The sequence below is a fragment of the Rhinoderma darwinii genome, chromosome 5 (genome assembly GCF_050947455.1).
Source record: "Rhinoderma darwinii isolate aRhiDar2 chromosome 5, aRhiDar2.hap1, whole genome shotgun sequence".
Classification (NCBI taxonomy): domain Eukaryota; kingdom Metazoa; phylum Chordata; class Amphibia; order Anura; family Rhinodermatidae; genus Rhinoderma; species Rhinoderma darwinii.
This window is the reverse complement of record NC_134691.1, coordinates 320,785,407-320,812,855: the sequence shown is the minus strand read 5'-3', so window position 1 is coordinate 320,812,855 and position 27,449 is coordinate 320,785,407. Positions and strand designations below refer to the sequence as shown.

General features: G+C 41.0%; 1 protein-coding gene across 6 annotated transcripts in view; it reads left to right on the top strand.

Annotated features, from left to right (window-relative positions):
• Positions 1-27,449, top strand: part of MLLT10 (MLLT10 histone lysine methyltransferase DOT1L cofactor) — a 216,530-nt gene that overhangs the window by 108,717 nt on the left and 80,364 nt on the right. For 4 of the 6 annotated variants that reach the window (XM_075827571.1, XM_075827570.1, XM_075827573.1 and 1 more), the window contains 3 exons: positions 1,931-2,024; positions 7,183-7,209; positions 24,751-24,846. In XM_075827571.1, the coding sequence (XP_075683686.1) occupies positions 1,931-2,024; positions 7,183-7,209; positions 24,751-24,846 (217 nt within the window). The remainder of the gene's footprint in view (positions 1-1,930; positions 2,025-7,182; positions 7,210-24,750; positions 24,847-27,449) is intronic. The other 2 variants (XM_075827575.1, XM_075827572.1) reach the window with 1 other exon arrangement.

Genomic DNA, 27,449 nt, shown 5'->3' with positions numbered 1-27,449 from the left:
TGTAACAGGTGACACTGGCTAAAACATGGGGACAAGCAATGATGAACCCTGACTGTATGCCTAAAGGGACCTGGTCAACGATACATGTGGCAATATCCCATTCGAGAAGTTTGTGATCTTACACTGTCACCACTTGATACTGTAGATTGAAGTGACTCTGTAGAACTCAAGCCCCTTTGGCACTGCTCAGAAATTTCTTAATAAAAATCTGAAATTACATTTGAAGCAAAGAACCATTCGGTAGGGCCCAGTTCACGCAGAGTTTTTTGGCGCTGTTTTTGGCGCTGTTTTTGACGCGAAAACTGCGCCAAAAACCTCTGTAATTGCCTCCCATTGATTTTCAATGGGTAGCAGAGGTGTTTTTTTTCCCGCAAGCGGAAAAAACCGCTCATGGAAAAAACCCTGACATTCTCTTTCTTCTGGCAGGTCCGTCTCTGACCTCCCATTGAAGTCAACGGGAGACAGAGAAAGCGGTTTTCGCCCGCGACCAAAAAGCGGCGCAAAGAAAGTGCAGGCAGGGCAAAATCAATTTTGAGGCAGATTTTTCTGCCTGCAAAAAACTCAGTGTGGACATACCCTAATAGTTTGTTTTAAGGGGTTGTAGGAGACTGGAAAGACATGGCTGCTTTCTTCCGGTCTCGGTGCCACTCTTGTCCATGGACTGCGTCTGGTGGGGACTGAGCTGTCTTACCAGACTCAGACAAGAGGGATGCTGTTTTTGGAAGAAAGAGGCAATGTTTTTCTAAACCCATACAACCCCTTAAAAGAAGCGTTGTCGTATTTTCCAGTAGCAGAAATCTTTGAGCAGTGCCAAAGCGGTTTGCGTTTTCTATAGAGGCCTTTCCTTCTGTAAATCTGTGGTGGTCCGGGATCACAGACTTTATTTGGAGCTTTATTTTTGTAATGTACACGTGTTGTAGGCTAGGTATATAGAGCTCTATATATCCTGTCCATGAAGAAGTCCCAGGATCAGCACTCGGGAATCAAATTTTAACAATAGCCTTACACTTACTTATATAAACATCTCTAAATCAAGATCTAGTAAATCCTGACCATAAGGTCTCATATACACGGAAGAGCCGGAGCCTTAAGAGGGGATATGGAAACAAGTTTTCCAGACAACCCATTTAAAAAAAAAATGTGGCAGCAATTCATAATTTGTGATAAAAATGGATAAACGTATATATTACTATATGCGGTAATATTACATTTTATCTAATGATCAGCAACGTTTCATTGTAGAAAATACAATATAATAGTCATCTGGAAAGAGGCAAATCTTCCAATAGAAACCGTAGTTTTCAATCTTCACTGCCTTTATCAGTATAGACCCCCTTCCTCCTTAAATTTTGGGAAGAAAAAAAATAATAATAATTTCTTAACTTTTTCCATTTTAATTAGTTGGACTATGTTCACACTGCCATCATGGTTTCTGTTCAACAGATCCAAACAGCAACCGACGGGGCCCCATTGACTCCTAATCGGGTTAGTCGAGTTCCGTCCAGGTTTCTGTCGTTTTAACCACGATAATAGAGCTGCATACTGCGCTATTCTTTACATCAAATATGACGGAAACCCCGGCCGGATGCTCAAAGCGCCAATAGGAATAGAAGCTTAACCCTTGGCTCTATAGTAATGATGCCGGCACAAAAGCCGCTAAGCTATAAGTGCCCTGTTCACTTATACAACGCGTTCCGCAAAGAACAAGCCCTCATATACGGTATATAAGTGGAAGAAAATAAGTTTTATGGTTGTCTTCGCGTCCTGAAGGACAAAATTGTCCGTATCCTTATGGGGTTAAAGTGAGAATCCAGTGTTGTGATATGTAGGTAATGCATTCGCCGTCTTGATTTGTTTGTGTTGTTTGCTCCGTTACTTCACCTTGAAGGTTTTCTGATACAAGCTGAAGGATTTGTCTTTGTTGTTTCAGTGCACAGTTTGCAGGACTTCTTTGTGAAGAGGAAGGGAATGGAGCAGACAATGTGCAGTACTGCGGCTATTGTAAATACCACTATAGTAAGCTGGTAAGGACTCCGCCGGCATTATTTGGGGTACAATGTTCATTACTGATGTTTTTGTTGTTGGTCTCTTTGCCTGCACAATTTGGTCTTATTGAAACCGGGTTTTTGTACACACAGGGGTAGAGGCAGCTCAGTGCAATGATGTGCCGACCACAGGACGGAATTATTCATAGGTTCACAGGGTGGAGAAGGTGCCTGTTCAGGGGGTGAGGCTGCAGCAGGCGCTTTATTCAGGGTACAATTGCTATAGTCATGGCTGGAGCCTGATCACTGTCCTTTTACATCCGCTATTGCCTGCTCTGAGCGGCAGTTCATTTTTATCACTATTGATAGGTGTTTATTTTTTTAAAGAGTTCCTTGGAAATCGTAGAAGTCTGTTATCCGCCTCCTCATTCAGGAAGGTTCGTCACCTTTAGTGAAGCTACCCATCAATATAAGACAATGGCACATACAGCATTTCTGTACTAAAAACCTGCTGTAACAGGAGCAGTCTGATGTTAGAGCGGTGCAACAGTCAGGTACAGGCTGTCATAAAACAGAACTAGTGTTATATCAGTGATAGTAGAGGTATAATACAGAATTTCTGTGTATGTTTGTATATATGTGTGTGTGTGTGTATGTGTGTATATATATATATATATATATATACACACACACACACACACACACACACACACACACACACACACACTTCCTGCTGGATTTGACAAATGTAATACACGTTCATCAATGCAATGAAAGCATCTGCCGGAATAAGTAAAATATTTCAAAGAAATGAGACGAGCTGATGGTGTCGTACATGAGACCGTCCTGTGGTCAAGTCTTGTTACTGTCTAAACAGGGAAAACATGCACATTGTTAACCTGAAGTGCTTTTAAAAAATAAAATAAAAATCTATTGAATGTTTTAATTATAGAATTTGGTTGTTTTGTTGGATTTTCAGCTACTGAATGTAATGCATTTGGCCCATTTTTTTTAAAGAGGGTCTGTCTGTCTTAGTAATTATTTGTATTACTCATGAGAACAATTCTTAGGAATTTTTCTTAGAACTTTGCTGTTCCTCTGTTATTCCTCCTGGACATGTATGACAAAATTGACAACTGGGTGGTTACCAATAAATAGGATGTGTCCCTACACAGGCTGGCACTTCCAGTACTGATTGGACAGTGTCAAACTGTGTAGGGACACACCCCACTGATAAGGAGAAATGTAACACAGTTGTTAATGTATTCATACATTCCAGGGGGAATAACAGAGGAATAGTGCAATTCAGGGTTCTAAGAAAAGATTATTACTTGATGGGGAATACAAGTATTTTAATAAAAAAAGACAAGTCTGGAGAGATCCAGGTCCTCTTTAATTAAAGGGATTGTCCAGGATTAGAAAGACATGGCTGCTTTTTAAATAAAAATAAAATCATTGCCACACTTGTCCTGTCCACCTGTGTGGGATTTAAGCACCGCTCCATTAAAGTGAATGCATCTGAGCTGCAATAGCATTTATAACCTGTGGACAGGTGTGGTGGTCTTTTTTATAAAAAAAAAAAACAGCCATGTTTTTCTAATCAACGTACTAAATGTACGTTTTTTTTTGGACATGTCATAGTCACATATCAGAAGTTTTGATCAGTGGGGGTCTGAGCACGGAGACTTCCACCGATCGCTTAAACTCGAAGTTCTCAAGTGAGTTCTGTGCTGCTTCGTTTCTGATCGGCTTCTCTCGGAAAGCCAAGCGAGTGGTGGACGGACTCATAGACTTTCTATTGAGCTTGTACACCACTCCGAGGAAAGCCGATCAGAAACAAAGCGGCACATCGCCCGAGCTCTTCTGCCGCTTTGTTTCAGCGATCGATGGGGATCTCAGCACTCACCGATCAAAACTTCTGACATGTCCCTATGATATGTCAAAAGTTTTTTTTAATTTATTTTTAAAGTTTTAGTTACACTGTTTTGGCCCCAACTTGTTTGGTCTCCTCTTCATACTTTTATAGGAGACCATAAACACAGTAGGGCTTTTGTACATCCGTACATTGCTTTAATGAAGGGGCGTTCTGGGGTGAGCACAGTTTTTTTTGCAGGTCTTTTTCATAGTGGCTCCTACAGTACAGAGGAAAGCTCATCTTCAGCGGTCTATCATGACCAAATGAGTATGTTTCACTCCGTTTTAGTGTACATGTCACCCTCGGAGTACAGACGTCTATTTTTCTGGGCAGTCCTTTCGCTTTCTTAGGATCAAATGACGTCACTGAGGCATGGGGCACGGACTGACTCGTTAGTAAAGTCAATCTGTTGAAGAATGTCATTAGTAACGGTGGAAGCCATGAAATAGCTGTGTGATGCCCGTGGCTACACTATAAGGCTGTCCATGACAATGTGGTCAGGCGGTGCTCCTCCAGATCAGCGGCATTGAACAAGGGGCTTTCTGTCTGATATCGTGGCACATCATTTTTACATATTCCTATGGAATGTCGCCATTTAATAGCCATGTTAATGCCGGAATGTATAATCCATTTACTGGGATATTATTTACAGTGTAATCTTTGCATAGTTGGGACGTATGGAACACATTTAGACAAAGGGCTCTTAACGCATATCATGAACTTATGTTTGGCGGAATAAACTGCGTTACTGCTCAATTTACTGAATTCCGGGATTGTTCACAATTCATTTCCTTGCCAATGGCCTTTTTTCTCTTAAATTGCAAAAGTAAAACTAGAGCATTTATAATGTATTTTTGGGAATAAGCGATCCGATGTCTGTGTAACATAGGGATGGGCAGTCTTGGGATTGATTACTGACTGTTTTTTGATCTGCAGCCCCTATTATGCCCTGCCAGGGTCTGTGTTAGTCATGAGGCGACCCTCTGATTTGTGTATTCGAATTGTGCATTCCCTGAATACATTGCCAGGCTTATTCATTTCTTTCATATGGGTTATATCAGATTTGCTTGCAGAAACAATGGATATGGTTAGGACAAAATCTTATTGTTAACAGTGCTAATGAAGAATTCTGGCTGCCACCACTAGGGGGAGTTTATATGGTGAACTCCATAATATAACAGTATGCAGTAAGCTCCTATGCTCCCCCTAGTGGTGACTGCAGGTAGCAAGATTATGTTTTCAATCTGTATGCATGAGATTTGGAGCTCATTATACAGTATCAATTATAGTTGGTAGGCATTTACTGATATATGGAGATTATGCCGATAATTCATAGGTTTTCTCTTTCTGTGTTTATTAGGCTATGTAAAACTTTTTGAATATTCTAAAATGATTCAAAAATTAGTTAAAAATTTTCATATAAACTTTGCTATATCCTCATTCTTTGGCCAGGTTTGGAAGACCCGCTGTAATCTCATACATAGCCAATGCATTTGGCTGCAGTGCACTTTATTGGTTTGCAACCTACTATGAGATATTCTGCCCCTGTGTTGTTGAACGTCCAATTTATTTGAGTTATGTAACATGGTTAATGGGTTTTGCTGTTCTTTTAAGCTTTTTGGAGCATATTCTCTGGGATTATATCGTAATAACAGATGATGCTAAACCGTGTGAACATATAAAAGTATTATGTCAAAAACTATGCGGCTGAGACATTGGCATAGTTGATTTGAGAAAAAGAATCTCATCGGCTCATTTCACTCATCGGCATTAAGCGTGAGGTCCTCGATCATCCCAAACATTTAATTTTTTTACTTTTATATGAGGGCACTCCAACCAAGTTCTCCAAAGCACCTTATCAAGGTAAATTTTTTATCTAAAGTAACAAGTCCATGATGGCTGCTATTAAGAATCCTTTGGTCTTCTATCTCGTGTTAGGCGGCTCCTACCCGTAGCTATTCATAAACCGGGTTTGTTTGCGGAAAGGCAAACGGAAACCATCGCTTCCTTTTGCGTTACCATTGATTTCGGCGGTAATGCTTTAGTCGCAAATGGTTTCCACCTGTCTCCGTAAGGTTTGCGTTTTTTTGGGACGGAAACAATAGTGCAGTTACTTTATATAAAAAAAAGCAGTTATTTACACTCCTGCTCCAAGTGGGACAAACTCTTCCCTGCCAAACCATTAGCACTTTTGGATAGAGCGCTGTAAAGGGTAGTCTATCACATGTTGATGGTATATAAAGAAAACACACATTTTAATTGAAAGTGCCTTACTTTACTTTTAGAGCATCTTCGCTACTAGGGAAGCTGTGCCCACTTTTTTTTTACACCGTTACCCAAAATTGTATGCGGGTACAATACTCAACATATGAAGCTGGATCAAATGTTGTCGGATACCGAGCTCCAAATCCCCAGTTTCCACTCACGCAGAGCGAAATAATACAATTCTGAGTGCCTGCCTTCACCACTAGGGGGTGCTTAGTTATTATTATTTACTAATATAGGAGCTTTATAAGTAAACCCTTCTCATTTTACCATTTAGCTCTGTATCAGAAAAACGGAGCTCCAGCCTTCATAAGGATATAGTATAGAATTGATCAGCACAGAATTTTGTTTATAGATTTTCTTAAAGGGAACCCGTCACGGTGAACATGGTGTCCTACCTGCAGGCAGCATGTTATAGAGCAGGAGGAACTGAGCAGATTGAGATATACACATATATATATTAGAATAACTTGTAATTTATCCATATAAATCCTTGCTTACAGTGGTTGTAGGAGTCCAGTAGGCGGACTCAACCATTGATTGACTACCTTTCCTGTATGGGTGTGACTGCATAAATTACTGACAATCACTGAGTAGGACCACCCACTGGACTCTTTAAGAGTTAACAGGGATTTAAAACAACAAGTGACAGGTTATCCTGTATCTTTTGCACAAATCTATGTATCAATCTGCTCCGTTCCTCCATCTCTATAACCGCTGCCGGCAGATTGCATGTTAGGATTTTTTTTTTTACCCGTTCTGTGTAGATGGTTCAGAGCACTGGAACGTTTTTTTGTGAATGACTCTATTCCCTGGGGCATTGTCCTTTCTCCGGAGGGTGTGATGCTGCTTTTTCAGGGCCATTATTCCCCTCTAGCATATAGTACCAACGCTTATTTTTTTTACAGGTACTTATTTCCTTTACTTTTTACTTTGTGTTTTTTGTAGAAAAAAGGCAAACTGGATTTTAGTAGATCATTTGATCAAAGTTTAAGTGATTCTTCCTCTCACTCTCAGGATAAACATCATGAGAAGGAGAAAAAAGTAAGTTGATCTGCTATTTCCCCATGCATGGAACAAGCGCTCCATCATGACATTTCACCCTTCCCGTACATTAGTAGAGCTTTTTTCCTTGGGTTTGTCATTGGTAGTGATGAGCGCATGACTAGCTCCTTATTTATCCATCCTGTCCATGTGCTTCTAGACTCGCACACCCACCGGCCCATCGTGTGTTACCCATCCACCTCTGTCATGGTGTTGTCGAATCTGAAAAAGAAGGAATAATCTGTGTTTTGCTGCACACATGGGATTAAGATATATGAGAAAAGCAATCATGAAATGCCTTGTAAATGTTAGATGAGCAAAACCCCTCCAATTATTCATGTCATGGGAACCTTGAAGCTGCACAATCTAAACGGCTCATGAGACGTCTGTGATGTTTTGTCCAGCAGTGCTTAAAGGGGGTTTCCACTTTGGACAATCCCTACTTCTTAGAAGGGTCCCTTGACAAAAATGATCACAAAGTGTCCCCCTGCTGGGACCCCTAGTGTTCAGTTGTAATCTGTGGGGGAACATGCCAGTAAATAGTCAACTTCTCTGCAGCGCCACCTCAGGAGAAATTAAGCATTACACAATGACCATTCAAATCAATGGGTTCTCAGTCTAAGGCCGGTTTCACACAGAGGTCTTGGGTCCGTAAAATACGGTCCGTATGTCGGCAGTATTTCCCAGACCAAACACAGTTCAGGGAGCTGGGCTCCTAGGCATCATAGCTATCTATGACGCTAGGAGTCCCTGCCTCGCTGTGGGAATACTGTTTTGTACTGTAATTATGTTTTCAGTACGGGACAGTATTCCCGCGGAGAGGCAGGGACTCCTTGCATCGTACAGAACTATGATGCTAGGAGCCCAGCTCCCTAAACTGTGTTCGGTCTGGGAAATACCGCTGACGTACGGAACGTATTTTACGGACCAAACACCTCTGTGTGAAACCGGCCTAAAGCAGGACAGGACAGTGGGAGAGACACTTTTTGTAACCGTTCTTCACTCTGGCCAAGATATGAGGATCCTGAACGGAGGACCCCCCCCTCTATTACTTCAGAATTACCTATTAGAGTGTATGAAAATGGGTTTTGTAACCTGGACAACCACTTAAATGGAAAAATCAAGTCAAAAGGGTCTTCTGACATGTCATAGACATACAATACATTTTAAATTGATCTCCCCTTTAAAGAGATTTTCTATCTTGAACATATTCACTAAATTCTTGCAGTCGGACAGAGACTATGTTGGTAGTTTGACCAAATCAAAACCTCCTGTCCTGGGCAGATGCTTGAGCTCCTTTACCCTTCTGTCTGTATAGCGAACGTGAAGTACATCAAAAGAGCAGTTTTTCCTAGCACCCTGTGTTGTGGGTGAAACATGGGCACATTTTTACTTTGTGTTTTTTATTTTTTTACATTTTACAAGAAACAGCATTTATTGTGTTCTGTAAGTAAGTGATACTTAGGGCTCATTCACACATCCGTTATTTTCTTCAGGGTGCTATCCGTTGCAAAATGCTGGTGGTCTCTAACCTGGAGATCACTAGCTTGATCTATCCGCTTTCTCTTCATCTTGGCTAGAACGAGTATCCGCTCAATTATGCCAATGCTTCGTCATGGGTTTTTGTTGACTGCTACTTGTTTGTGAGGGTTTGGTGGGGAAAAAAAAAATATATAAATATTTTTTTTTTTGATATGTAACACCTTTTCAAAGGGTCTTTAATATGGTTCAAATACAGCAAATGTGCCGTACTCCGTTGCCTCCAATTAGCTGTGAAGTTTTATTAGTATAACTTTTCTTAGGTGTGTCGAGAAGTATTTGATTGGTGCCAACCCGCTTCAAAACCATGTGTCGTTTGGACCACATTATCAAATATGACATCGGGTATGTTCACATTGAGTTTTTTGTAGGCAGAAAATTCTGCCTGGAAAAATCAGCTCCGGCTTTTTTTAAGTGGTTTTGCACCATACGCGTTTTTTGACGGTGTTTTTTTTTTCTTCCCATATTTCTTCAACCGAGTGAATAACTACGAGCGTCTTTTGCCTACAAATGCGTCAAAAAAGGCGTTGTCTTGAAGGGAAAGTCCAATAAAACATTGTTTCATTCTTATTTATCATTCAGTGTACATAGCCTATGTTACATTGTTGCTATTATTGGCTCCTGTTTCAACCACGTTTTTGTTGTACGCAATCGTACTGGGCATTTTTGTGGTAGTTATTTACCTGTGGTATGTGCTGTACATTCTCATTTACACAGTGCTTTAGTGAATGCTGTCGTTTTGAGCTTGTTTTAGAGCTTTTTTTCTGATCTTGCGACATCCTCTAGCTCAGGCCTCTTTGTGGTGCTTTCCACTGCCCCATTGACATAAATAGCAAGCGTACACAATAGAGAATACTGCATTTAAAAATCACATGTGCGCGCGGCCTTCAAAAGAAAATATAGGGACGTTTTGTCCTTTTAAGTGGCAGTCGTGTGGTTAAGCACCGCCACGCTATGGCTTTGTCAACGAGGCACCAGAATAAATAATCTAGTGAAGAATTACTAATGGTACGTGGCAGATTTTCGTTGTTCTCCTGAAAACATCAGCGGTTTTTTTTCTCCAAAATGTCTGCATTTTTCTGAAAATTGATTGCGTCATTGTGAAGGAATCGTCCTCCTCCGTGCTGCAGGATAATAAGCTTATTACACATTCATGGATAAGAGAAGTAAAAAAAACGCGCTCCGAGATAGTTCATTGATTATGTGAAACATCTGGTCGTGCGGTGGGGTGTCCAGAGGTCCCTATTCATTATTCTATTATATATAAGGGCTGAGGAAGATGTCGGCCCCACTCCTTGTCTACAATTAAAGCATTACCAAAATTAGGAGGTTAGGAATATGTGTCTGCGACGCTGACGGAGTTAAAGCAGTCGCTGCCGGTCTGATAGGTTGGTTGGTAAACACGCTAAAGGGATTCACGTGGCGTGATTTTGATAATCTGTAAGTCCAATTTATTTAAAACCTATTACCTCTGTCTTTTCCCAATTGTGCCGAAATCCTTAGCCGTTCTCACTAATTATATTGTTTAGCAATAAATCTAACTTACCGTGCCATAGCAAGGTGGAGCGCACGGCAGACCCATTTCTCGAGCTTAGATCGATTCCTTGTTGGCATGTGTTTGCAGTAGTGCTGGCAGCCAGCCCCTCGATGGTGGCAGCATGCCATGCGTTTCACACGGAGTTTTAATCTTTTAATAAAAATATAAAGAGCATGACTAAATACTAATTTGCCTCCCTGCTGACTCGCGAGTCGTCTACCACTTTGATTTAGTTAGCTCAGTGGAGGAGCTTTATCCAAATGTAGACGCGCTCGCTCTCAGCTGTGAGGCTCAGTGCGAAATGTACAGTAAAATACATTTCATTTATAGCACAAAATAGGGGGCAACTTAAAATGTCACCATTTAGCTTCTTAATACGTGTTTTACAGGAGGCAAGGCGCAGACCACAGAGCACTTGAATAAGCGGCATACGCTATGTTATTGCCTGCAGAAAAGCCATTAATGGCCATAAAAGCTCGTATTTTTAAACCTGGGATATTTGATAAAAAAAAAAGAAGAAAAAATATCGGTCAAAAAGAATAACTTTATCACTATCCATTTTGAAAAGAAAAGTTAGGAGATTGGTGTTGGAAGCTTATTATAGGCAGCAGATACATTTTCCAGTGCAATGAAGGGACATTATGCAGTTTGGGCTGGTCATATTCACTTGCTTCTTAGGGTATGTTCACACACACTAATTACGGGCGTATTAACCCCCGAATTACGTCCGAAATTACGGCTTGAATGCGTTGACAAACATCTGCCCATTGAAAGCAATGGGCTGACGTTTGTCTGTTAACACGAGGCGTATATTTACGCGCCGCTGTCAAAAGACGTTTGAGGTGTTTGGATCACACAGAAGAACATTTGTGAGACGCAGAACAACTGAAAAGATGCTGGAAGAGTGCCTGACGCCATCTGTCAAGCATGGTGGAGGTAATGTGATGGTCTGGGGTTGCTTTGGTGCTGGTAAAGTGGGAGATTTGTACAAGGTAAAAGGGATTTTGAATAAGGAAGGCTATCACTCCATTTTGCAACGCCATGCCATACCCTGTGGACAGCGCTTGATTGGAGCCAATTTCATCCTACAACAGGACAATGACCCAAAGCACACCTCCAAATTATGCAAGAACTATTTAGGGAAGAAGCAGGCAGCTGGTATTCTATCTGTAATGGAGTGGCCAGCGCAGTCACCAGATCTCAACCCCATAGAGCTGTTGTGGCAGCAGCTTGACCGTATGGTACGCAAGAAGTGCCCATCAAGCCAATCCAACTTGTGGGAGGGGCTTCTGGAAGCATGGGGTGAAATTTCTCCCGATTACCTCAGCAAATTAACAGCTAGAATGCCAAAGGTCTGCAATGCTGGAATTGCTGCAAATGAAGCATTCCAAGACCAAAGCAAAGTTTGAAGGAGAAAATTATTATTTCAAATCAAAATCATTATTTTTAACCTTGTCAATGTCTTGACTATATTTTCTAGTCATTTTGCAACTCATTTGATAAGTGTGAGTTTTCATGGAAAACACAAAATTGTCTGGATGACCCCAAACTTTTGAACGGTCGTGTATGTATGTATGTGTGTGTGTGTGTGTGTATATATATATATATATATATATATATATATGTATGAGCCTTTATGGTAGGGCTGGGCAATTCATTGAAAAAAACAAAAACGAAACCGAAGTTCAGTGCAATTAATCGACGTCATCTTGCGGGTACTTCTATTATTTTTCCCCGCTTTTAACGGTATCTGTGTCCTCACGCAGATGCAGTTGAAACCAATGGTGGAGCAGAGAGCCGTAAGGTCCCTGCTCTATCATTCCCTAAATATTAATTCAATGGTGTAGCATGCAAATAGGGGGCATGGTATGCAAAAAGGGGTGTAGCCTAAATAATCGTTCATTAATAATAATCCAGGTAATTACATGTTCAATTTAATCGTGGATTTGATTTAGGTCATAATCACCCCTTACTACTTTATGGTCTGCAGTCTGCTCTCATCCCGAGTTCTATGTAAATAACTATTCTACGAGCAGGACATTTGGTTAACAAATACACACATTTTGCTACAAACATCTCCTGCTTATTTGAGTATAAACTCCTGTCAACATCCAGTAAAATCAGTTGAGGTCATTATGAAAGGCTGCGTTCAGATCCGGAAATACTAAATCTATTGTATGCCGGGACTTGCAGGTGCACAGATGGAGTCTAGCCAGCATCAGATCTTAGTGATACCAGACAGGTGGCCAGGTACACTATATGGACAAAATTATTGGAACACCAACACATTACGCCTACAGGAGCTTTTATGACATCCCATTCTAAATTCACAGGCATTAATATGGAGTTCATCCCCCCCAGCTTCCATTGTTCTAGGAAGACTTTCTACAAGATTTTGGATTGTGTCTGGGGGAATTTCTGTGCATTCATCCAGAAGAGCATTTGTGAGGTCAGACACTGATGTTGGAGGAGAGGGCCGGGCTCACAATCTCCATTTTAGTTCATTCCAAAGGTGTTGGATGGGGTTGTGGTCGGGACTCTGTGTGGGAAGTCGAGTTCTTCCACACCAAACTCCCACAACCAACCAACCAACCAGCCAGCCAACCAACCAACCAGCCATGTCTTTATGGACCTAGTGCACTGGGGCGCAGTCATACTGGAAGAGAAAAGGGCTGAACCCCAAACTGTTCGCACTTTTTTTTTAAGCTATAATTGTTCAAAATGTATTGGTATGCTGAAGCATTAAGATATCCCATCACTGGGACTAAGAGACCTAGGCCAACCCCTGAAAAACAACCCCATAGCATTATCCCTCCTCCACCAAACTCTACAGTTGGCACAATGCAGTCAGGCAGGTAACGTTCTCCTGGCATTCACCAAACCCAGACTCCTCCATCAGACTGCCAGGTAGTGAAGCGTCACTCTACAGAACACGTTTCCACTGCTCCAGAGTCCGGTGGCGGTGGTTTTACACCACTACATCTGGTGCTTGGCATTGTGCTTGGTGATGTACGGCTGGCATGCAGCTTCTCGTACATGGAAACCCATTCCATGAAGCTCCCGGGGGACAGTTTTTGTGGGGATGTTAATACCAGAGGAGGTTTGGAACTCTGCAGTTATTGAGTCAGCAGAGCGTTGGCGACTTTTATGCACTATGCGCCTCAGCACTTGGCGACCCTGCTCTGTAACTTTACATGGTCTGCACTTCGTGGTTGAGTTTCCTAAACGCTTCCACTTTGCAATAACATCACTCAGAGTTGATGGTGGAATATCTAGGAGGGAAGAAATTTCACAAACTGACTTGATACTACGGTGGCGTCCTATTATAGGACCACGCTGGATTTCAGTGAGTTCTGTACAACGATCCGTTCTATCACAAATGTTTGTAAAGGCGACTGCTTCTCGAGATGCTGGATTTTATACACCTGTGGTAATGGGACTGAATTAAACACCAGAATTCAATTATTAAGAGGTGCGTCCCAATACTTTTGTCCATGTAGTGTACAGTATGTGTCTTCCCATAATAAACAAAGGTATTACACCTGATGTCAAGTGCAACAGAACATCACAATGAAGCCTGTATACACAATACAAGTGGAAAATTCCAAATATCAGGAGAATTATTTCATTTCTTTGAGGTTTCTCAAGTTACAGTATGAGTAAAGCGGTGCACTGGCAGTTTGAATCCCTAGGCATATGCCAGATGGGCAGATTGGTACCATAGAAAACTCGTCAGGAAGCTACAGTCTTGTCTTCTATATGTTTGTGTAAGTTGATAGGTTGTAGCGATATGTTGGGGGCTACCTGTATTAAAATGTTGGGCTGCGCTCACATCTGCGTCGGGGCTCCGCTCCGACCTTCCGTCAGAGCTTTCCGTCAGAACGGAGCTCTGGCTGACACGAACGGAAACCATAGGTTTCCGTTTCCATCACCATTGATTTCAATGGTGACAGATCCGGTGCCATTGGTTTCTGTTTGTCTCCGTTGTGCAAGGGTTCCATCATTTTGGCGGAATGAATAGCGTAGTCAACTATGGTACTGATTGATGGAACCCTCGCACAGCTGAGACAAACTGAAACCATTGGCACCAGATCTGTCACCATTAAAATCAATGGTGATGGAAACGGAAACCTATGTTTTCCGTTTGTGTCATTCAAGGCTCAGTTCTAACGGGAAGCTCCGACGTTGGAACGGAGCCCTGATGCAGATCTGAACGAAGCCTTTGTCTATTGGACATATTGGAGTTTTGGTCTAAAGTGTGCTAATCATGTGTGCGGTGGACGCACACCAATACATGGGAGTTGGGTTGTCAAAATCCCATCCACATGTAACGGAAGTTTTTAGCATTGAAATGTGAACACGGCTCAGATTTTCAAATCCGCAGCACGCTCCTATAGTGTTGAAAAGCAGCAGATTTCCACCTTGAATCTCACTCTTTCAATGTATAGGGGGAAATCCACCGCAAAATCTGCATGTAACACATTGATATTGCGGCAAAATCCAAGGCAGGTTTCTTTTTATCCGTCTGGGCGTAGAAAGCTTTTCTTTTCGTTAATATATACAAATGCGATTTCCCTGCGCTGATAGGCTGAGCTGAAGAAATACCTGATCAAGTGGCCATCACAGCTGGAGCGGTTTGATCACCATTTATCTTATTTTATCGATCCCTATTGATCTGATGTTTGGTTTGTCCCATGTTCGCTAATAGGGAATCTCGACGAAGAAAAAAAAAGTACAGGTCAAACCTGCATGAATGACTTTTTTTTTTATGATCCCTTCAGTTGTCCTGCTATACACCACTTGACCGCTTATTGTGCTAGACTCCTCACACTGGTATCATGACTTCCGTATTTTACAGAATCCATAACCGTTCTGATGATCCGTTCTGATCTATTTGATCCGTTAGGATCTGTATTTCTCATTTAACTTCTAATGAGCCTGCTATTCTGACCATCAAAACGCAACAGCAAATTAAAGATAAGAACTGAAGTGTGAACAGAGTCTTACGTTTCTTTTTAATATGGAAGAATATTCTGCAGACTGCAAATTATCTACTGTAAAGTCTGGACAATTCTGTGGGGGGGGGCGTACTGTACATCTAGGAACTTCATACAATTTTTGCACCCAACTTTTTTTTTTATATTGATCTATTTGCTGATTATAATTATAATATTTGTCCATCGCTCATCACATCCCAAAACGGGGAAATATTCTTCTTTATCAACCACTATTAATCTATGGACATCAATGAGATATGAAGCATCTTCAAGGAGTTTGTTTTATCTCCTTCTTAATACGTGTTTTTTTTTGCGGCGTTCCGTGGGAGTTTGCATTTTTATTAGTCTTCTCCCAATAATCATTAACTAAGACACTGGTTTATGGAGGTGTTGCTTGACCGCCTGCTTGGGAAGGGTTAAAGAGAGTCCGTTATGCACTTAGGACGTGAGGGCACAAGATCAGGTTTAGTTCTTTGTTTTTAATGTTATTGAGCTTTTGAAATGTGGCAGCTTAACTGATATATTGCGCAGATGGCAATCCATTATTTCTTGCCCTTCTTCCTGCAACTTCATTCACGTGGAACCTCAGGAAAATACAAACTGCTTCTATTGTGAGTGCCATTCCCAAAGGTACCCGGAGAAGATCATGTAGCTGTGCTTATCTGAAAAGGCCTGGTGATGTAAGGAGGGGAAAAAGCCTCCAGGCTGTTGCTTTAAAATGAGTTTGCTCCGATTACCATTGAGGAAGAAATGCTTTTCCTCCAAATCTCCTCAAATGGATTATAAGGAAGCCCTACCAAGGCGGCCTGTAAAGCAAGACTGCGTTCTATTGTACCGCCTGTGCTCTGCTTCTTGTCACTGCAATGACGCGGTCAGCCCCAGAGCGATGACTTTGGTCTCTAGCACAAAGCTCCGGAGCTGATGACTATCCGATACACAAAGCATTTTGTAGAATTAGTGAAGTATGCTTTATCGTACCCATAAAATAGAGAAACGTTCGCAAATAGTCCTAACAGTCCTGCTCATCGTTTCTCTGGAATTATGAAGAATCACAAAACTTAAAGGGTAACTAAACATTTGACAAACTTTTGACATGTCATGGTGATATGTCAGAAGTTGAGATTGGTGGGGGTCCGAGCGCTGAGACCCCCACCAATCACTAAAACGAAGCTAAAGAAGCGCTCGTGTCTGTTCGGCTATTTCCGGAAATCAATGTATCAGAGTATGGGATCAATAGAAAGTCTATGAGCCTGTACTCCGATACATCTCGGTGCTCGGACCCCCACCAATCAAAATTTCTGACGTGTCACAAGTTTGTCAAATGTTTAGTTACCCTTTAAAGTCTTATCTTATGTGTATTGGGCATGCTTGGCTTTTTGCGTAAGGGTCCCTTTTACACGGACCAATGCGGGCTGTGAAAACGAGCGCTGACCAGCGAGGCATCTCGTCGATAGGCGCACGTTTGCTCCTTTCACAAGTAGCTATGATGGGTAATATATGGGGTTGAAGGATCTTTTGTCCCCATACACTTCGGCAGCACATCACTCTGTTTGCACAGGGACCATTTTATTGGCCGCATAAACGAGCAGATCAAATGCTCGTTCATTGGCTTATCGTTGCGCTGCTTACACAGGGCAATGATCGGGAACAAGTGTTCTTATGAACGCTTTATTGTCCGATCATTGGCCTGTGCAAAACGGCCTGAACTCCCATAGACTTCATGTGCAAGCGCACTAACCTCTCTCTTGATTTTACTGCGAAAGGAGACGTGTTAAATTGGCCTTTTCAGGTCGCAGGACCCCTGTGGTCCCAATTTGTGAGGGTCCTAGGAATACCCCTTTAAATACACCCCCAGGTTGCCTGTTATCTACTTTTTCAGAATGGGGAGAGGCTGAATGTAATGTTCCTCAATGGGATTATTGGACGCAAGTAAAAAGAAGTGTAAATTGACCTTAAAGAGGCTCTGTCACCAGATTATCAAATCCCTATCTTCTATTGAATGTGATCGGCGCTGCAATGTTGATAACAGCAACGTTTTCTTTTTGGTTTTTTTTGTTTTGTTTTTTTAAAAACAATCATTTTTGCCCAAGTTATGAGCAATTTTATATTTATGCAAATGAGCTTTTCATTTTACAACTGGGCGTGTATTGTGTTTTCACCAACTGGGCGTTGTGAATAGAAGTGTATGACGCTGACAAATCATTATCATACACTTCTCATCGTTCCCACCCAGCTTCTTTCACTAAAGACACATAGCGTGACGTCACCCACAGGTCCTTCAACCTTGTCGTCGGAAGAGAGAAGACAGGACACCACAGCTCCAGGCGTCCAAAAGGTTAATATGCTCGTCTCTAGGGAGTTTACTATGCTTACCTTCACATGGTGATGCTGCTGCTGCAAATTCAACTGTACGCCTGGAGCTGTGGTGTCTTCTCTCTTCCGACGCCAAGGTTGAAGGACCTGTGGGTGACGTCACGCTGTGTCTGCAGTGAAAGAAGCTGGCTGGGAATGACGTCACCCACAGGTCCTTCAACCTTGGTGTCGGAAGAGAGAAGACACCACAGCTCCAGGCATACAGTTGAATTTGCAGCAGCATCACAATGTGCAGGTAAGCATAGTAAACTCCCTAGAGACGAGCATATTAACCTTTTGGACGCCTGGAGCTGTGGTGTCTTCTCTCTTCCGACGACAAGGTTGAAGGACCTGTGGGTGATGTCACGCTGTGTGTCTTTAGTGAAAGAAGCTGGGTGGGAACGATGAGAAGTGTATGATGCTGATTCGTCAGCGGTCATACACTTCTATTCACAACGCCCAGTTGGTAAAAACACAATACACGCCCAGTTGGTAATGCGAGAAAACACGCCCAGTTGTCCATTGAAAAGCTAATTTGCATAAATATAAAATTGCTCGTAACTTCGGCAAAAATGATCGTTTTAAAAAAACAAACAAAAAAAACTTTGCTGTTCTCTACATTGCAGCGCCCATCACATTCAATTGGAGATAGGGATTTGATAATCTGGTGACAGAGCCTCTTTAAGGTTCCTAGACACTCGGTGACAGTCAGCCAGTCCAGCATGATACTAGTACCAGAACAGTCCCATACATTCCCCAATTTATCTTAAAGGGGTTTTCCATTCCTTAGAATTTGATGGCCTATCCCCAAGATAGGCTGTCAATATGTGAAGCTACACCACTGACATTGGGTTAGTGTAGAAGGGGGGTCAGACTTTAGTATAGCTCAATCCCTCTTCCCTAAAGGGGGTGTGCACGTGGCTCGCCCTCTCCATAGGCACCACATTGTCCTCAAACAAGGGATGAGGGGAACCAGCCTAAATATCACATCACCTGTCTCTCTCACTAGGTCTCCTCTATGTAGGATTTGGACATATTTCCATTCTATTTAATATTTGCGTATTTCTTTTTTTTTTTCATTTTTTTTTTTTTTGGGAAATGATCCGGTCGTAAACAAGGAAGTAAGGAAACGCTGAGTCTGCTTTACCTTTTCTGTAATAAGTGGATATATCACGGAGCAAAAATACAGCTCAAGTAAGAGGAAGGGGCCTCCGTATACCATGTGACTGAAATACCTCAGTATATCGCTTCATGTAACGACCGTATTACAGCTCCATGCAACCTCTGATAAAAGTCTTTGGGGCCCTACTGTACCTCCACTTGGCTCTAATTTCATAGAGAGGGATACAAAGGTTTTGTTTTTTTCATACGGATTCTGCCTAAAACATGATTATGGCATTCTCCATCAGACACCATATAAAAAAAGCTAGGGGAGAATAGTTCTGTAATACAGAGCTGTACGGACGCACCACACAGCCACACACGTGGTTCTTATGGCTCCGTTGTACAAAACTGTGGTGTCTCTTTGTACTGGCTCTGTCGTGTGCGTGCGCCTCATGTATAGTTGTTGGCTTTACCCACAATTCCAATATTTTTATGTACTTTACATATTTGTTTGGATTATTGTACAAGTGGGAAAAAGGAGTTTACTATCATATTGTCAAAGCTGTGCGCTAATGGGCCGCATGTATTTTTCCAAAACACAGTAGCTAGGAAAGAATGACACATGACATTTTCTGACCCAGAATCCCCTTTCACTTTTAAAGTAATAATTGATCTCCCTAACTACAGCGCTCCGGGCTTCCTGCCAAGTGCTCTCTAGGCCGGGCCGTGTATATATATATATATATATATATATATATATATATATATATATATATATTTTTATTTTTTTTTTTGATTATTTTTTTTCCCTGTTGCTAAACAGTAACTTGTTGAGTTTACATTAGAAAATCCCTTATTAATTCTTCGTAAGCATCAACATCCCAGAGGAAAATAATCACCATTGTAAATTATTTTCGTCGTGTTTACAGTCAGATTTTTTTATTTGTTTTTTAGGACTTTAATTCTCTACATTTCTTGTTAGTCTGTACTTAAATAAACTATGGTCATAATGGTCTCATGAAATGTCTCCAGAGAGCCCAAAGCCAAAAGGTCAGTTAACTATCAAAATTGCTCCTAATTATTTAGCCCCTTAACGACGAGCGATGGATATATCAGTCGCAAGCTGGTGTTCGTTCCCGCACAGAGAAAGATTTATCCGTCGCTCTGATCCGGTGGGTACTGCCAGTGTACCCACGCGATCAGCGGAAAAGAGCATGGCTGTTATACACAACCTGGCTCCTGCCCCAAAAAGTGGTTTTATTTAGTAAAAGTAAAAAAATAAATAAATATAACACATACACATATATGGTATCGCTGTGATCGTAATGACTCAAACAATAAAGTTACACATTAAACCACCAGGTGAATGGCGTCCAAAAAAACCGCAAAAAATAATGGCAAAATTCCTTTTTGTCTCCCATTCCCACCAAAAAACTAAAAAATAAAAGTTCATCAATGAGTCCCAGGTACCCCAAAATACTACCAATGAAAACTACACCTTGTACTGCAAAAAACAAGCCCACATATGGCTACATCGACAGAATAAATAAAAAAGTTAAGACTCTTGGAATGCGGCGATGCAAAAAAGAGGAATTTAAAAAAAAAAAAAGAATTTTTTTTCATTTTTTATTTTTCATAGTGAACAAAATGTTTTATTTCTAGATGGTATAACATTTTGAAACAAATGAATAGTGCTATATTTTGGCTAATTTGATGAATAATAGAATTGAGATCACATTTAAAAGAGGCTCTGTCACCAGATTTTGCAACCCCTATCTGCTATTGCAGCAGATCGGCGCTGCAATGTAGATTACAGTAACGTTTTTATTTTTAAAAAACGAGCATTTTTGGCCAAGTTATGACCATTTTTGTATTTATGCAAATGAGGCTTGCAAAAGTCCAAGTGGGTGTGTTTAAAAGTAAAAGTACAACTGGGCGTGTATTATGTGCGTACATCGGGGCGTGTTTACTACTTTTACTAGCTGGGCGTTGTGTATAGAAGTATCATCCACTTCTCTTCAGAACGCCCAGCTTCTGGCAGTGCAGACACACAGCGTGTTCTCGAGAGATCACGCTGTGACGTCACTCACAGGTCCTGCATCGTGTCAGACGAGCGAGGACACATCGGCACCAGAGGCTACAGATGATTCTGCAGCAGCATCGGCGTTTACAGGTAAGTCGATGTAGCTACTTACCTGCAAACGCTGATGCTGCTGCAGAATCAACTGTAGCCTCTGGTGCCGATGTGGCCGTCACGATGCAGGACCTGGGGCAGGAAGTGAGTGACGTCACAGATCTGCACTGCCAGAAGCATAAATACAAAAATGGTCATAACTTGGCCAAAAATGCTCGTTTTTTAAAAATAAAAACGTTACTGTAATCTACATTGCAGCGCCGATCTGCTGCAATAGCAGATAGGGGTTGCAAAATCTGGTGACAGAGCCTCTTTAAGCACCCTGTAAAATCATCCCTTTTTTTTTTTTTTTTATAAAAAAAATAACAAACACAATCAATGTCAAAGATGATGGTGCAACAGGATACCTATCCTGTTGCCAAAGACTTGCATTGTACAGAAAACCCACTCTGTCCAAATGCTGCTGTTCAACAGGATCGAAACATCCGCTCGTCGGTCCTGTTGAAATAATGGATCCTGACGAAAACTTGTAAATCGGAGGCAGACTAGCACTTTTGACCATGATGGATGCCCCATTTGAAAAGGGAAAAGGCCTAAACTGCCATTTGAAGAAGATGCTCAAATGTAAAGTGAAAAGGCCCCTAAATAATGTACAGTATGTAAAAACTAAAGTTTTTACATCCTTTAAAGAGGCTCTGTCACCAGATTTTGCAACCCCTATCTGCTATTGCAGCAGATCGGCGCTGCAATGTAGATTACAGTAACGTTTTTATTTTTTAAAAACGAGCATTTTTGGCCAAGTTATGACCATTTTCGTATTTATGCAAATGAGGCTTGCAAAAGTACAACTGGGCGTGTTGAAAAGTAAAAGTACAACTGGGCGTGTATTATGTGCGTACATCGGGGCGTGTTTACTTCTTTTACTAGCTGGGCGCTCTGATGAGAAGCATCATCCACTTCTCTTCACAACGCCCAGCTTCTGGCAGTGCAGACACAGCGTGTTCTACAGAGATCACGCTGTGACGTCACTCACAGGTCCTGCATCGTGTCAGACGAGCGAGGACACATCGACACCAGAGGCTACAGATGATTCTGCAGCAGCATCGGCGTTTGCAGGTAAGTCGATGTAGCTACTTACCTGCAAATGCTGATGCTGCTGCAGAATCAACTGTAGCCTCTGGTGCCGACACGATGCAGGACCTGTGAGTGACGTCACAGCGTGATCTCTGGAGAACACGGCTGTGTCTGCACTGCCAGAAGCTGGGCGTTCTGAAGAGAAGTGGATGATACTTCTATACACAACGCCCAGCTAGTAAAAGTAGTAAACACGCCCCGATGTACGCACATAATACACGCCCAGTTGTACTTTTACTTTTCAACACGCCCAGTTGTACTTTTGCAAGCCTCATTTGCATAAATACGAAAATGGTCATAACTTGGCCAAAAATGCTCGTTTTTTAAAAATAAAAACGTTACTGTAATCTACATTGCAGCGCCGATCTGCTGCAATAGCAGATAGGGGCTGCAAAATCTGGTGACAGAGCCTCTTTAATGTTGAATGGACTAGAGGTCTGTTCGCATCCGCGGCATGGCTTTCCATGTTCTACAGGAAAACCTAAGCACCGGATCCGTTGCATGATGGTCACTGACGGCGCCCGACAGATCTATTGACTTTAATGGGTTTAGTCGAGTTTCCATCATGGTGTCTGTCGTTTGACGGACTAAATAGCGTTGCCTCAAAGAGCCTACGACGCAGATGTGAACAGAGACTAAACCACTGACAAATTTAGTAATTAAGTAGCCCGAAAGCAAAAATCTGTTTCCTTGAGGTTCTAAATCTATTAGGTTAAGTTTCTGTCAAATTTGTCAGGGAGAATAGCTCTGCATTCAGCTATATTCTTCCCATCAAAAAGTTGGACACCATGACTGAACGGGACGGATCTCATTATAAGTTAGTCGGTTGTGTGCAGCTGGTGTCCGACTTATGACAGATCCAGCGCTGCGTCCTGGTTTCCGTTATAAATAAAAACCAAGACGCAATTGTAAACGGAGCCTAAACTGCTCTTCTTATAATCCCTTATATAATAATATGGTCTCTCCTCTATTTTTGGAGTTGGCTACAATCGTTTTTAGGGTTTTTTTATTTTCTGAATTTCCTGCTTGTTCAAATTGTTTTTTTCCCATTTTTTAACACCAAAAAAACTGGAGTAGAAATTGTCACTCACATGTAGGGCTGGGCGATTTATGACCTAAATCAAAATCACGATTAATTGAACATGTAACCTTGATTACGATTATTGAACTATGTTTAGGCCACACCCTGTTTTGCATACCACACCCCCTATTTGCATTCTACGTCATTGAATTAATATCTATCTCCTGAACCTGCTGTATACTACTGTATATATTATACCCCCTAACACTGCCCCCACACAGTATATGGCCCCTATAGTGCCCCCCCACAGTATAATGCCCTATAGCTGTCCTCCGCACAGCATAATTCCCCCATAGCAACCCTACACAGTATAAAGTCCCCCTTTGCTGCCCCCACACAGTATAATGCTCTCACAGCTGCCCCCACACAGTATAATGCTCTCACAGCTGCCCTCACACAGCCCCAATAGTGCCTAATAAAATACATACTCACCTAACCTCGTTCCAACGATGAGTGGAGGAGATCCCTCTGATCCTACGGTCTGTGTGGCTTGGCACACACACCGGCGCGATGACATCACCGCCTTGCGCCTGTGTGCGCTGAGCCGTGAGCAGCCAGCGATACATAGTGAACGGTAGGGCAGGGACCTTACGGCTCTCTGCCATTGGATTCAACTGTATCTGCGTCCTGATGCAAAAAAACATGAAAAAAAAACAAAAAACACTAAATGCGCAAGATGACGTCTGTTAATTACGCTGAATTTCGGCCTCTTTTTTATTTTTATTTTTTTATTTAATTTGTTTAATTTTATTAATTGCCCAGCCCCACTCACATGTGCACCTCAATTATGTACATCCTTTGTGTCGCCTCTTTTTTTATTTTATTTTTATTGGTGTATCTCCATGGATGGAAATTGGTTTGCTGGTGTGATTTAAATTTTTCGTCTATAAACAATGTACAACATTTTTGTTCCGTCCAACTCCAAGATTATGTAGGTGATAATTCATGGTTTCAGTGTATAGTACTTGCACCAAATTCACATTTAGTAAATTTGGCAAATGTTCGATAAAAATTGACACATTTGTACCAGTAGAAAGATGATGATTTTTTTTATATTAAATTTGTGAATTTTGCATCCATCAATTTTGGGTCACACCCGATCCAGTGTCTCTTTTTGAAACACTTGGGGGTGGTTTAGGTATTTCAAACCTTCATCAACCTCCAATCGATATCAGAATGTTCATTACATAATCAATTACAATGATCTACTGATGAGCAGATCATCCTGGTTGTTTTACACCCGTTTAGGGCCCCTTTGGTATGACGTCATCCGATTGTCAGTCCCAATAGCTGCATGTATGAGCAGTATACAATACTTGTGTATGTTATATATGAAAGGCTTTATTAGATATCACATCCGTAGTTTCCTGCCTATAGAACAATGTGGATTACAGACGTGTGACAAGGCCATTTTAATTCATTTTTTTTTAGGCAGATCTATATTGCGTGGCCTAAACGTTTTGTGTGGTTTAGGATTTCTTGCGTGGCTACGGTAGACATTAGCCATCTATATGTTTTTTACATTTATTTTTATCATATCACTACAGGCCAAATAACACTAAGGTGGTTATTCTTTTTGCAATCTTCAAGTATTGGAAGCAAATTTTAAATTTTTTTTTAAGCTTTCAAATGAGTACTTACAAATTTCCCTTATTCGTTTCAGAAACATAAAGAGAAGGAAAAGCACAGACAGAAATCCAGAAAGCAAATGGAGCCTTTGGCATCATTAGTTCCCGCTCTGACTGTGACTACTGAAAAGGTGAGGCCGGCCACTCTACAGGACGCTAATGAGCCCAAGTTACTTTGTAGCTGTGACATTTAAGCTTGGACAGGCTATATACATGACACTAAGGCAGCAGTATACTGGGATTGCGTTGACTTACTAAAACCTGTGTGTTTTTTTTTTCTTCTTTTATATATATTTTTATTAATCATTCTATATATAGTTTTATCAAACAAACCAATCATTTTAGAAACCGTGAATATTTGTACATCATTTTCGAGTCTTTGTTCACGTCACATTAGAACCCTACGGTAGATGTATGTGCCGGAATAGCTCCTAGCATATATGCTAAATGTATCCATAGGCCCCCGTTTACCTGGCGTATGTCAAAAGTTTTCTTTTGACTGCTTTACAGCAGTCAAGTTTTCTTTTGGCATACCCTGGGCTGGTTTACATCGGTACACCTTTTTTTCATTTCAATTTCTTTTTTTTTTTGCTGTATGGAATACTGTAGTAGACTACTCTATTCTACACAGATGGGAACAGTAAAAAAAAACAAAAAAAAAAAACAGTATGCTACGCATACTTAATTTTTTTTTAAAGGGAATGTATCACCTATATTTATTTTATTTTTTTTACTAATTTAATACCAGATATTGATACATATTCTTTTTTTTTTTTTTTTTTTTTTTTTTTTTTTTTTTATAATCTGTTTTTGTTTGATTTGTAGATTTTTATTTTTTTTTATTCTATTTTCTGTATATGATTGTGGGGGCAGCCAACTTGCCTGAGCTGCTGTTAACAGCATTTAGAGAGGTGCTTTACAGCAGTCACAGTCACCAGCCTCTGTCTGGAGAAAAAAATTTGAATCTCCAGAGGTGACAAGCCTTCTTTACCATAACAACTGTGAACCTATGGAATAGTCACCGCAGGAGCCGTCACAGCAGGGACAGGAGATGGCTTTAAGGCTTAGATAGTTTCTTAGCACAAAAAAATATCTGTGCCTATGTCAATGTATAGAATTCGTGTTTGAATTTTGATCCAGTCTGATCGCCACTTGGGATCCGGAGAGAATTTTCCTGTTTTTAGGCAGATTGTTTAATGCCTTTTTGGGTGTTTTTTTTTTCTTCCATTTATGGGTTTTGTTTTGTGGGTTTTTATTTCCCCTTTGTCGGTTATCAATGGAGGTAAAAAAAAAATCTAATGTTTACCCATATCCCTTTCTCCCATCCCTTGGTTGAGCTTCATGTTGGACATATGTCTTTTTATTTTTTATTTTTTTTAACCGTACTAAAAAACAGATGTTTTTTCAGAAAAAAAGTAGTTTTTCATTTTCACAGACTTATTCCAATAAGTTTACCAAATAACTTGTGGGGTCAAGATGCTAACTATACCCCTAGATAAATTCCTTGGGGTGTAGTTTCCAAAATGGGGTCACTTTTGGGGCATTTCCACTGTTTTGGCACCACAAGACCTCTTCAAACCTGACATGGTGCCTAAAATATATTTTATAAAAAGGAGGCCCCAAAATCCACGAGGTCCTCCGTTGCTTCGGAGGCCGGTGCTTCAGTCCATTAGCACACTAGAGCCACATGTGGGATATTTCTAAAAACTGCAGAATCTGGGCAATAAATATTGAGTTGCATTTCTCTGGTAAAACCTTCTGTATTACAGCATTTTTTTTTTATTGCAAATGAATTTTGCCCAAAAAAATTATGACATTTGTAAATTTCACCTCTACTTTGCTTTAATTCCTGTGAAGTGCCTAGAAGGTTAAGAAACTTTGTGAATGCTGTTTTGAATACTTTGAGGGGTGCAGTTTTTAAAATGGGGTGAATTATGGGGGATTTCTGATATATAAGGCCCTCAAAGCCGCTTCAGAACTGAACTGGTCCCTGAAAAAATAGCCTTTAGGAATTTTCTTGCAAATGTGAGAAATTGCTGCTAAAGTTCTAAGCCTTGTAACGTCCTAGAAAAATAAAAGCCGATGCCAATCTAAAGTAGACATATGGGAAATAGTAACTATTTTGTGTGGCATTACTATCTGTTTTACATGCAGATACATTTCAAATGTTGAAAAATGCAAGTTTTTGCCAATTTTCTCTAAATTTTGGTGTTTTTCACAAATAAATACTGAATTTATCGACCAAATTTTCCCACTAACATAAAGTAAAATATGTCACGAGAAAACAGTCTGAGAATCACTTGAATAAGTAAAAACATTCCCATGTTATTACCACATAAAGTAACACGTTAGATTTGAAAAAAAAGCGGCTACGTCCTCACGTCCTCAAGGCCAAGACCGGCTGTGTCCTGAAGGGGTTAATAGATTCTGTTGGGTTTTCCGACACGTTTCCATTAATTGTGGTAGAAAAAATAGCACAGCCTCCAACGCAGATGTGAACAGAGCCTTACTTAAAAACTTGATTTAAACAATAGGTCATTTTCTGATGACACATCCTCTTCAAGATTAAAAACCAAGCGTTTTTTTATTTTCATCCTGGTTACTAGGTCTCACTTGTCCAGTTCCGGAGGTTGGGTAGCTATGCATCCGCTCGCTTAGCAACCTTGCGATTTAGAGTTATGTTTGATGGAACGTCTGTGTTGTTATCCATTCATATGTAGCCAACGTGTTGGTT